This window comes from Sceloporus undulatus, chromosome 2 (assembly GCF_019175285.1).
Source record: "Sceloporus undulatus isolate JIND9_A2432 ecotype Alabama chromosome 2, SceUnd_v1.1, whole genome shotgun sequence".
In the NCBI taxonomy this organism is placed as follows: Eukaryota; Metazoa; Chordata; class Lepidosauria; order Squamata; family Phrynosomatidae; genus Sceloporus; species Sceloporus undulatus.
Genome location: NC_056523.1, coordinates 227339561 through 227351676, shown reverse-complemented (window position 1 = coordinate 227351676; position 12116 = coordinate 227339561). Strand labels below are relative to the sequence as shown.

General features: G+C 42.8%; 2 protein-coding genes across 4 annotated transcripts in view; one reads left to right on the top strand and one right to left on the bottom strand.

The window, feature by feature from the left end:
- Positions 1 to 12116, top strand: part of NAA50 (N-alpha-acetyltransferase 50, NatE catalytic subunit) — a 293674-nt gene that overhangs the window by 105318 nt on the left and 176240 nt on the right. The window lies entirely within an intron of this gene.
- The window catches only part of SIDT1 (SID1 transmembrane family member 1), a 75399-nt gene that overhangs the window by 16838 nt on the left and 46445 nt on the right, over positions 1 to 12116 (bottom strand). Inside the window, 4 exon segments of the mRNA XM_042448379.1 lie at positions 1211 to 1347; positions 1903 to 2020; positions 6080 to 6203; positions 8754 to 8827. Of these exon segments, the coding sequence (XP_042304313.1) occupies positions 1211 to 1347; positions 1903 to 2020; positions 6080 to 6203; positions 8754 to 8827 (453 nt within the window).

Below are 12116 nucleotides of genomic sequence, written 5' to 3'. Positions count from 1 at the left end.
CTAATATCATTAGCACCCACCTACCTCCATCTATCCTTTCTGTGCACTAACTTCCTATAAAGATTCTTGGGAAGAGTGAGGGTGGTCGCCTCCTGCCATCTTTCTGCAGGGTGACCTTTTCTCCCTTATTAGCTGAAAGGGGGAATAATTCTATTTACTTGAATAGGGATGGGAGAAGACCACCCTGCCACAAACTGTTGGTTGCCTACTGACCTCTGCAGCTCCCTCCCTTCTCCCAATACAAGCAAATTTTCATTAGGAGAATGCTGGTCACTTCAGCCTGGTCTTGCAAGGACGATGCTGGCTCTGCAAGGACCTTGGCTTTCCTGTAACTAAATCAACATTTATTGTCCCTTCAAGAGACTTCCAACATATGGCAACCCTAAGGCAAATCGACCACAGAGTTTTCTTGGCAGGATTTGTTCCCAGGAGGTTTGCCATTGCTTTCCTCTGATGATGAGCAACTATAATTTGCCTAAGGTCATTCAGGAGGATTCTGTAGCCAAGCAGAAATTTGAGCCCTGGTCTCCCTGAGTTCTAGTCCAACACAACACAACACAACACAACACAACATGCTGGCTCTTTTAAACCAAAGTACCAGTGTGGGGTAGTGGTTTGTGTGTTGGAGTATGACTCTGGAGACCAAGATTCAGATCACTGCTCAGCCATGAAACCCCACTGGGTGACCTTGGGCAAATAACACACTGTCAGCCTTCAGAAAACCCTGTGATAGGTTCACCTTAGGATTGCCATAAATCAGAAACAACTTGAAGGCACACAAATATAACCATCTGTGGTTAAAATAATCAGCTATTTCTTTCTTACCCCACTGTCCCATCCTTGTTCCCTATGTCTAGTTCAGATTATAAATTCCATGGAAACTGGAAAATTCCTGTCACGCCATTTTTTATAAAGTTGCATGCACACAGATGGCTAAATACTATGTGCATGCAACTAAATCAATTATTTAATTTAATCTCTTGTCTGGAAGACATGGAAATGTCTGTTGGAAAGGGTATGCTGGAGAATGTGTAGCTGACATCTTCTATTTCAGGAGTCTGCTGTGGTTGACAACAAGACGGCCCAAATCATAATTGTTTCAGATGCTACCGTCCATTTCCCCAGCCTTCTCCACCCTTGGCACTTTCTCCTCCTTCTTGCTGTGTCAGTCCCTCTGTGAGGAATAGAATGTGTTTGGATGCAGCCATACCACTCCAAGCACAGCAAGACAAATGACCATAGCAAAGGAGGCGTAGGCCGAGTAGGCACTGGCATTGATGTCGGGGTGACGCGTCTGGTAAAGTTTGAGCATGCACAGCCCAGCAATCATGTACATGAAGGAGGTGTCTGTCAAAAAAGAAGAGAGAGACAATACTGGCATTACTGGCAAGGATTTTTCTGGGGGACAAAGCTTATATTCAGAGCCACTGACAACTATCCTAAAGAGGTAATGGTGTTGTGGACCAAAACTATCGGAGTGAGGTCCATGAATAAAACCGAACCATAATTGAAATTAAATTAGTAGGAATGATTAAACATTTGAGTTTTAACTTTTTTTAATGATAAGAATTCAAGCCTGCCATGGCCATGGCAGAATGTTCAGTGGGTATCGCATAGACATGTGGAGGGCTGAAGTGCAAATAGCTATTTATAACATGAACAGGAAGAAGGAAAAGAAGAAACGCCCAGCCCTTATTTAAAGGCTTCAAGTACTGCGCTTGCAACAATCCAAGCTAACTCTGTTCGCCTCAAAGTGTCTAATACCTACAGGTACCACTGAAACCAGTTCACAGGGACTCTGCTCATAATGTCAAGAGACAAAAGCATCACCACCTCCCCCTGCTTCCATTCTCCTTCCCACCCACCCCCATGCTTTTTGGGTGGAAGAATCTCTCTGCTTACCAAACTGGAAATTAGAGTAGTTGGGGCAGACATGGTAACAAGCACTCAGGACACCCTCCATCATCAAAGCAATGCCCATGGCATAGAAGAGGCCAAAGTGCTTGGGGATCCCATATTCCTGGAAGGGAAGGGAAAAGAAAAGAGAAAGACCACACAAACATACTTTGTGTCAGTAACACATACATAAGCTTGGATGGGATCTTTCTTCAACATAGGTCACCAAACTATGACTATGACTATGTCATTAGAACCAACAGGGAGTGGACATTTGGGTGCACATAACAAACACCTTCACTCTCTTAGAATGGTTCCATGTATGAGAAGAGGGGAAGCAATTTGCTAGATACAAGATTATTTGTAGTGCTTAAAGCATTCAGACAGATGCTTCAATGGTCAGGTTCAACAGGATGAGACCAATCCATTGCCGAATTTGTACTGTACAAGTTTGCCACAAACTAGTTAAACCCACTCAGATACCACCAATCACACTGTTTAAAAGCTGATTGTGTAGGAGTTACTTGTAGAGTTGTTACAGGTCTGTCTAATCTCAGCATTTACAGCATTCTCCACTGCTTAAGGAAGTGTTCAGGACAGTGATGCCGGGCTCACTGCACATTTGGAGGCAACAGATAATCCCTCCAGCTCATGAGAAGTTTTTAAACAGCAATCATATTTAGTGGCTGTCTTAATCCTGCCTAAGAACAATTGTATTGATTTTTTGATAACTAAGTCACTTCTAATACTTTGAGACAAAAGTAAATCATGAACAGGAGATGGTACAAAGCGAGAAATTTGTCAGTAGACCCTCTTGGCACCTAAGAGTACAGAGCACAGTTTCAAACCTGTAACCTGAGAAACAGCCATGTGGAGGCCAGCAATCCTTACTTTTTTGGTACGGAAAATAGATATGCTTAGGCTCATTCCCATTTACCTGTAGATTCGGTTCTTGAACCGAATCCTGAAACCGTTTTAGCAAACACAGTGGTTCCCACCATGTTTGCTCTGGTTTCAGGATTCCTTTCAGGAATTGATGTGCCTGTTTCGACAGGCTTCTTTTTGACAGGCTTCTCTCCCTCCCTCCCTCCCTCCTGCCTAGGGCCCCCAGCAGTGGTGGCGGTGGCGGGGACTGTCAGGGCTCCCTCCGCCGCCTGCTTCAGCTCCCTTGCCTCCCTCCGTTATTCTTGCGGCAGCAGCTACGGAGAAGACTGCCGCCCGGGGCTCATTACATGTGCCTCCATCCGGCATGCTTTAGTCCATCCTTCAACAACGTCCAGGACAGAGGCACGTCCAAAGCCCCCCAGCTGGCAGCCTTCTCCGCTGCCACAGCCACCGCCACCGCTGTCCTTCATTCTGGGATTCTGGGAGGCCCCGGCAGCCTGGAGGGCGGCGGCGGCAGCGGAGAAGGCTGCCAGCCCAGGGTCTTTGGACGTGCCTTAGTCCTGGACATTGTTGGAGGACAGACTAAGGCACACCGGATGGAGGCATGTCCGATGCGCCCCGGCTGGCAGCCTTCTTCCCCCCCGCAAGAAGAACAGATGGACGGGGGGCCCAGGCAGGAGGGAAGGAGGGGAGGAGGAGGAGAGGAAGGAGGAAGGAAGGAAGGAAGGAAGGAAGGAAGGAAGGAAGGAAGGAAGGAAGGAAGGCTAGGTGGGAGGGAGGCATGGTCGGGGCGGAGAGGGGCTGCCAGGGTGGATTCGAATCCACCCTGGGCTCCCACTGGGCTGAATCGATTTATTGTCAAATAAACTCAGCTCCTTTTTGGCATGGGTTAAATGGGGAGAATCTATCCCCCCCCCCCCAGGAATCGATTCCAAATCAATTCCCAAGTGGGAACCATGGTGGTTTAAACCAGATTGTGATTCCACATGATCCGATTGAAACAATAGTGGGAATGGGCCCCTTGTCACAAAGGAGAACACAAGAGGACATAAAGAGTCGTAGTAGCATCTTGTCCAGACAATAAAATAAAATTGTGATTACTGTGAGAATATAAAGTAAAAGTGAAAATACCACAATGTGTATTTCTGATTTGATTTTGTATAACATCCATTAACTCACCCTATACGAGCACATGATTGCCAGGGTGCCAGGATAGTTTATTTACTCTCTGGAAGGCATTGTTAAGCTTTGTTAAGTTAATCCTGCCCTTTTAAGGAGTTCACTGGCACCAAAATATGCATCAATCAACCTAGCAGTCACATGTTCTGAGAAGCAGCAAATTTGCTGCAAGTAAAGGGTTATATCTACTTAAGAATGTAAGAATCATCCTGGATCAGACCAATGATCTGTCTAGCCAATTTTTTTCCATCTGGGCCCACCAGTTACCTCTGGAAACCCAGAATCAGAGAATGAGCGCAGTTGCACCCCCTGCAACTTGGATATAGTAACTGATATATACAACTTTTAATACAGTGGTGCCTCGGGTTACGAAATTAATTCGTTCCGCGGCCGCTTTCGTAACCCGAAAAGCCTTCGTAAGCCGAATTGCCATAGGCGCTAATGGGGAAAAGCCGCGTTTCGTGCGAAAAAGCGCCGAAAAGCACCAAAAATTTTCTTCGTAACCCGAAAAAACATTCGTAACCCGGAACAATTATTTCCAATGGGATTTTTTCGTATCCCGGAAATTTCGTAACCTGGGTATTTTGTATCCCGAGGCACCACTGTACTGGACTTAGGCATCATGACTGTAGCCACTGTTAGGCTACCTGGTGCTATATCTTTCTTTCTTTCTTGGCTGCCTTTTAACTACTTTTTTTAATAAAATCTATCCAATAGGATTTTTAAAATGACCTTTAAAATCTCTCAACATGCTCCAAAAAGCATTTTTCTATTCAAAATAACAAGTCTTAAATATAAACATACTGTTCAATATTCCTTCATTACCCCAGATTTCTCTACATACTGATTCTACAGACTAATACGGCTATATCTTTGAATTAAGCCATCATAATTCACCAACTGGATGTTAGCCATATACAGTATGTGTGTGTGTGCACCCACACATTTACTACACACACACACACACACTTTCTCTCCCTCTCTCCCTCCCCCTTTTTCTCTATATATATTCAATTCAATTTTTATTAATGCTTAAGCCAAAGCCCATTCGCATGATTAAAATGTAAAACCGATGACAGAAATTCAGAATTATAAAATGCTTCAAATAACTAACATCCAAATTTTATACATTAAACATAATAAAATTCCAGACAATTAAATAAAGCAACATTAAAAACAGCTTCAAAGTTTAGATAAGATCATCCCCATGACAATCAACTGCAATGTCTGCTATTACCCTTGCCCGAATTTTGATTGCTGCTGAGGCAAACAGTGAAATCTTTTAAGTTACCTTGGAATCTATATGAGACAGGAGATAAAAAATCTTTTCAGAAGTGGTATTAGACTGTAAATTGGACAGAATGTAGATCCCATAAATTTAGTTCTTGGATCAGTATATAGTGAGCAAAAAAGCAGATAATGAGACAAATACATAAACAGGAATCCTTAGGTGTGTGTGAATATCTGCCATTGATCATGGCTGAAGGCATTGTTGGAAAACGAAGAGCTGTAAAAGCCTGCCTAAGGCTTTGGGAATGTAAGCTTCCCTAGGTAAACAGCCATCTGATGGTCCAATTTATATAATCTAAACTATTTGGAAAATTTCGAATTGTTAATAGCCAGTCTATCCAGATACATAACATGGTTAAAAATGTATTCACGAAGCTTCTCTTGAATTCCAGGTAGAAGGATTTTCAGTTAGAGCAGGTTATGATTCAAGCAACCTATGGTATCTTAAACTCCAGACTTTGCAGCTTGATAAATGTTGGAAACACAGCTTAGGAAAAACCTTAACCGGAGAATCTATTACAGATCTCCAGTAGTTAAATAAAGTAAAATGAATACATTTAAAATATATTCATTTTATATATTCATTCATTAAAATATATTCATTTTATATATTTTAAATGAATACATTTAAAATCTATAAAATGAATATATAAATCCTGCATAAAAGAATCATGGGATGCAGCCAAAGGCATATCTTTCTCAAGAAATGACAATGTGCTAGGTCTTCCCCTTCAACACAGCAATGAGGCAATTCTAGCTAATCATTTTGCGGCTGGAGTTCATGACCCAAAGGCCATGCCTTTCTACTAGGACCAAACTACAGTGCTACCATTGTGTAGATGTCTTTCATTTCCAAGGACCTCCTGTGGAGAATATCTCTGCGTAGGACAATCAACAGGAAAAGAAAGCCCAGCAGCAAGTGGCCGGCATTGCTGAGGATGTTGTTGAACGCACTGCAAAGAAGAAAATGACAGTAAGAGAGTGAGACTGAAGAAGGGCACTCCTACCATGGCCTAAACATGGACATGAGACACACAATGTCCCCCTCTGTCCTAAGGGAATCTACCCATGTAAAAATGTATGTGATGGTTTAAAAAAATAATACCATGTATTTCCAACATTTTTGAGCAGAGTAGACTGTATCGCTTCAGGGTAGGGTGGTATTTAACAGGTTTACAAAGAGCCAAATGTAGTTCCCACACACGCACACTTTAAACCTATAAATAAACTAAATTGCTCAGGGTGACCAGATATCCTAACCACGAAGGAGGACAAGGCACTGTGCAGAAGGTAGGACATTCAAAAAAAAATGTAAGACTACAAAATAAAAGCTAAAAACACTAATATAAATGTAAATTCAGCTTTTTTATCATGTTCAAAATAGAGGACATTTTGAAATTCCTCCTGGACAGAAGGTTGAAATGTAGGACATGTCCTAGAAAAGGAGAAAAATAAAAGAGCATTTCAAGCTGCAAAGCTGTGGCATGGAACTGAAACTCTGCAGGCTCAGCAGCTTCTGTATCAATCTGGGCCTTGCATGGCTGAAACGTATCATTCAAAAGCTTATTTTTGGGTAAAAACTATTTGTATATACAGAGGAAAAGTGTCAAGATGAGTAAAAATTACATCTGTGCACACACACACACACACACACACACTGCACTCTTGGGGTCAGCCACTGCAGAAATGAGTCCCGCAACTGCCCTTCTCCAAACTGAAATATGGCAGCTGCCAAATGAACATGCTTCCTACCTAGCCCAGATTTATTAAGAAAGTTATTTATTATAACTTTCTGTTTAAGTGTTAAAATTTAAATTTAAGACTTAAACATAAGGCAGCTGGGGAATGAATGTATTCACGTTTTAACGTGGACTGAGCAGAGGGTGGGCAGAGGGTGGAACATGCTTCCCCTTTCACACAGATCACTTCGCAAGCAACGTTGTTTTTTTTACAGCTTGTGCAAGTGCTGGTGCTTTTAGATTGATAGAATGTGTGTGAATGCTTGTGTTACATATGTGTGTACAGTGCGCCCGCGCCATACGCGGACTTGAGTGTATGTGCTCAAGCCGTGGCGTGTGCGCGGGGCAGAAGGGGCGGCGCGTCCCATTCAATTGAATGGGCGCGCGCACCCATTGCGCCCCGCGCGTGCCTGCACCACCGCGCACAAGCCCCATTGTTTCCAATGGGGTTCGAGCATAGGCGGAATTCGCCTTACACGGAAGGATCCGGAACGGATCTCCCGCATAAGGTGAGGACGGACTGTATATAGGAAGGAGACATGCTGGCGAGGAGGGGGAAAGCGGTTGTTTCCGATGCCGCTGGGGAAGGCTGCTTGTTTGGATGCAAAAACGGAACATAAAGCCCATAGAAATAGGGTTGGCATAACTGTCAGCCTCCAACTGGGACAAATGTAAAAAAGTAGGACAAATGTAGGACAAAATTTAGCCCCAAATGTAGGACATACTTTTAGAATGGAGGACACACAAACAACTTAAAAAGATTAATAATTTAAAAAAGCATTAATATAAACGCATGTTTCCTAGGCATGCTCAAAATGGAGGACATTTTGGCATTATTCCTAGACAGACGGCAGAAATGTACTTCCCTTTCTGGCCAACCCCCCTCCCCCTCCCCCAATTCCAAAACACACACAACAGCACATTTGGGCATTGAACATGGCTCTATTTAACATGGCCTCTTGCATATTTCAGAGGCTTATTGCATAACCAAACCCTTTGGGTTTAACACTGAACATAGGTTAACATGGCTATGCATATTTAACATGTCAAGGTGGTTTAACAAGAAGTGGATTTGCCCTCGGTCTCAGGTTTCTTGCACCAACTGTACTTCTCAGAAGTGTGTACTTTCTCAAAGTACTTTGATTTTTCTCCACTGCTCATGAGTTTATAAAAATCAGAGCAACTTACATTGGCTATGCCTGAGAGGCTTGCTGATATTAATATCCCCATCATTACTATCATTGTTAAAACAAGGCAGACTTCTTAGCATTAAAAGCACAAAAAATGCACTTTGAAAGTCACACTCTCTCGGCTTCAGAAACAGTGAGCGCATGCCTCAGAAGCTGGCTGATATCAATATCACCATCATCATCATCACCATCATTGTCAAAACAAGGCAGACTTGTTAGCATTAAAAGCACAAAAAATACACTTTGGGAAAAATACACGAATGGATATGGCCACACATTGGACTGGATGGCCCTTGTGGTCTCTTCCAACTCAACGATTCTATGATTCTATGATATCATTTATAATCTTGAGGAAAGGCAAGTCTATATAGCTGTGTGATACTGCTTTTTATTATGTTACTAGTATTTTGAAACGGCCCTTGGGCTACTCAATAAATTGTATTGATACAAGTTTCTGACACAGTGATAGACTGCTATCACTCATACACACTCAAGATGAAATCCCTCCAGCCCCTCAAGTTTTAAGAAACAAGCAATAAACTGGGGGTTCCCTCACAGAAACACATTCACTCACCTCAAGACCCCCAGTGGATGAGCACAGAGGAAATTATAGTAGCAGATGTCCTGGTTTCCAGTTACATTCACCACCTGGAAAGTAAGGGAAAAATCAGTATATAAGTTCACTTGCATCCTTTATGCACCATCTCATGTCTAAAGGTAATAAACAATGAAAAGAAAGCATGAAAAAATGTACAGACATTCTCAATTGGAATCATGCTTGTGTATGGATTGTGTATTTGGAATCCTGCTTGTGTATGGATTAATGTTGTGTTTACCACTTCATCAACGTTCTAAAAGATAAGCAGAAAGAATTTTAAAGACCTTTCCAGATGATGAAAGAAAACATTTCTTCTTTCAGCAACATGCTTCTGTCAGCCAAATTCTAGAACCACAAGCACTAGTCTCACATAAAGAAAGTAATGCATCTTACAACAGAGATGCATCAGTAATCCAGGCTATTACTTGGTTCCTTTTTTCCCCCTCCCCTTTCAAAGAAATATGTTCTCTCTAGGAGTGTAGATAAAGACACACACACCAAATGGGGTGGGGGACAGGACAGGGGTGTCATGAAATTATGTCAGATTCAGATTTCAATACCAGTACTATACTTCCGCTGGTATATTCTGTATCCTGACCCCTCCAAATTTGATTTCATTTCCCCTGCCAGTTCAATCTGTAAATACCTCCACATAGTAGTTTCAAGAAGAAAAAGCAACTGGTGAAGAAATACCTGTACAAATTAGATGGGCATTAAAGAAAACTATGGAAAGTGTATTTGATTATATCTCAATGCACAGTTTACTGAATGCACTGAATTAGAAAGCACAGCATTCCTATTTCCTGTGCGTGTTACCTTTCCACTTGCACTTACGTAAGGCCAGGGCATGACCAAAACAGGAGAGAAGAAACAGAAAATTTCAATATCACCACCTCCTCTCCTGATGGTTGGGGAGAGAGAGAAAATACAGTGACTCTGTCCCTTCCAGAATTTCCTTCAGAGGATAAGGATTTCATGGCTAGGAGCAAAAGGAAACCAACCTGTTACAGACAGCCAAATAAAAGCTGCTTCGAGTCACTTTGGAGGTATGGTATTTCAATGGCATGAATCCTAGAGTCTGGAAGCTTCACCAAAGCTGCACTCCAGTCCTTGGACTGGAACATGGCTTTGGTGCGGCCTTTGGACTCTTAGGACGCATGGTATCATTGAAATACCATACCTCCAAAGTGACTCAAAGCAGCTTTATTTGGCTGTCTGTAACAGGCCCAACTGATGACTGCTTTATTAAACTCTTCCACCTAGGCTATTTATTTATACTCCATTTCTATGCTGCCTTTCTCCTAAAAAGACCCAGGCAGCACACACTGATAAAAGCAGCCCCTGTGAGTGTGATTCCCAGATAATGTTTTTCACTCATTGGAAGGGGGCGCTCTTTCACAGTTATAAATGCCAGGCTGTACCAAGGTTGGAATGGTACATATGGGAAAGAGCAAGGATACAGAGAGGAATATGAAGGATTAGACATGTGAATTAATGTTAAGCAAGAATGGAACCAGCTCCAGACACTTGGTCTACTAGTGATGCTAGCAATGACTGATCCAAGCAATCCCTAAATCTAAATTCCAACTCAATCAGATTGGTCAGACCTGACAAATAGAAGAATCTTCATCCAAGCATAACTCTCCTTGAAGTGTAGCTTTCTTCTACAAGTTTCACTTATCAGCAGAAATCCAGATGAGTGGTTGAGACTAGATAAATCTATTCACGGGGTAGACCAACCTAGGAGGCCTGAATGTGTCTCTGTGTGTTGCCCTCTCCAAACCAACATTTTTCACCCCGAGTATTCACCAAATAGTTGAGTTGAAAATACTAGTTGAGTTTTTGGAAGCAGTCCACTATGTGCTGCTGTTCCTACATATTCAATAACACCAATGAAATCTTTCAACTTGTCTTTCAGGGTATGATTTTAGAGCTTGGTGGGGAAACATTTTTAGTTCAGGAGCCAAATTCTAATATTGAAATGGTATCTGCACTGCATTTCTGGAGTGCTAAGGCTGAAGGAAACAGGCATGGACAAGTTAATTCTATCAGATTGGACATTTCACAGTAAAACATAAAAACTCAGCCTAAAACATGCAAAGCACAGCAGTGATAAGCCCCAGGCAACAGCTTCCCAGGCAGCAAAGCAGAGCTTGAGTCCATGCAAACCATTTCATATCTTCAAAATTACCTCTTCTCTGATCACTAATTGGAACAGGTACGGACAAGTAATTCTTCTCAGACTGGACAGTTCCATAGGGAAAATGTACCATCTATAGCTCAAAACATGCAAAGCACAGCACTGATAGACTTGGTGCAACATCTTCCCAGGCTGCAAAGCAGACCTTGATTCCATGCAAAACCATTTGATCCAAAATTTCTCATATTTTATTAATCACAATTAAAACTATAGAGAAACTTATGGTCCACATGGAGACATCCAATTTAATTAATTAAGTTAAATAGAAAACCTGCTCCCAGAAATCCCTGCAGGTAAGACTGCAAATTGGAAGGAGCAAAATCCCTGAGCGGGAGGGAGAAGGACTAGGCCCCAACACTACTTGGTGTGCCTCCAAAGAAAAGGAGGCGAGATGGTGGAATTTTGCTATGGTTGCTGCTTCTTCCCCTGATTTTAATGCTGTTCGATAGACTTTCTTCAGGAAAAGACATCCTCAATTATAACTGAAAACTGTGAAAATGGAATTAATGGAAGAGTAATTTGCAAAGTGGTTGAGGCTGGATGTGAGGATTTTTATTATTTATTCTTTTATTATTATGGTATTTATATCCGGCCCTTCAGCCCTAAAGGCTATCAGAGCGGCTTAACATTATTATTTAATAAGACGGTTCCCTGCCCTGGCTACAATCTAAAAGAACGAACAAAGGAGAAGGGAATGGTGGTGGGAAATGGGATGAGGCCCAGTGATTATTCTCCCCTCTCAGGCCCTGGACCAAGGCAGATGGACTAGAGGGAGGGCTTTTCTTCTTCAGGCTAGCCCTGATGGAGCTGGGCCTGCCTGTCAACTCCCTGTCAGGCCAGAAGTGACATATGGAGGGAGGAGCCTCTTCCTTCGGCTAGCCCTGATGGAGCTGGGCCTGCCTGGTCAATCCCTGTCCGGCCGGAAGATGACGTTATGGAGGGCGGAGTCTCCTTCCTCAGGCTAGCCCTGATGGAGCTGGGCCTGCCTGGTGAACTTGCTCGCAGCCGGAAGATGACAGTTTATGGCGGGAGGAGCCACTTCCTTCAGGCTAGCCCTGATGGACGCTGGCGCTGCTCTGATGAACTCCCTCTTAGGGCCGGGGATGGCAGTTATGTGAGGAGTCTTTCCTTCAGGCTAG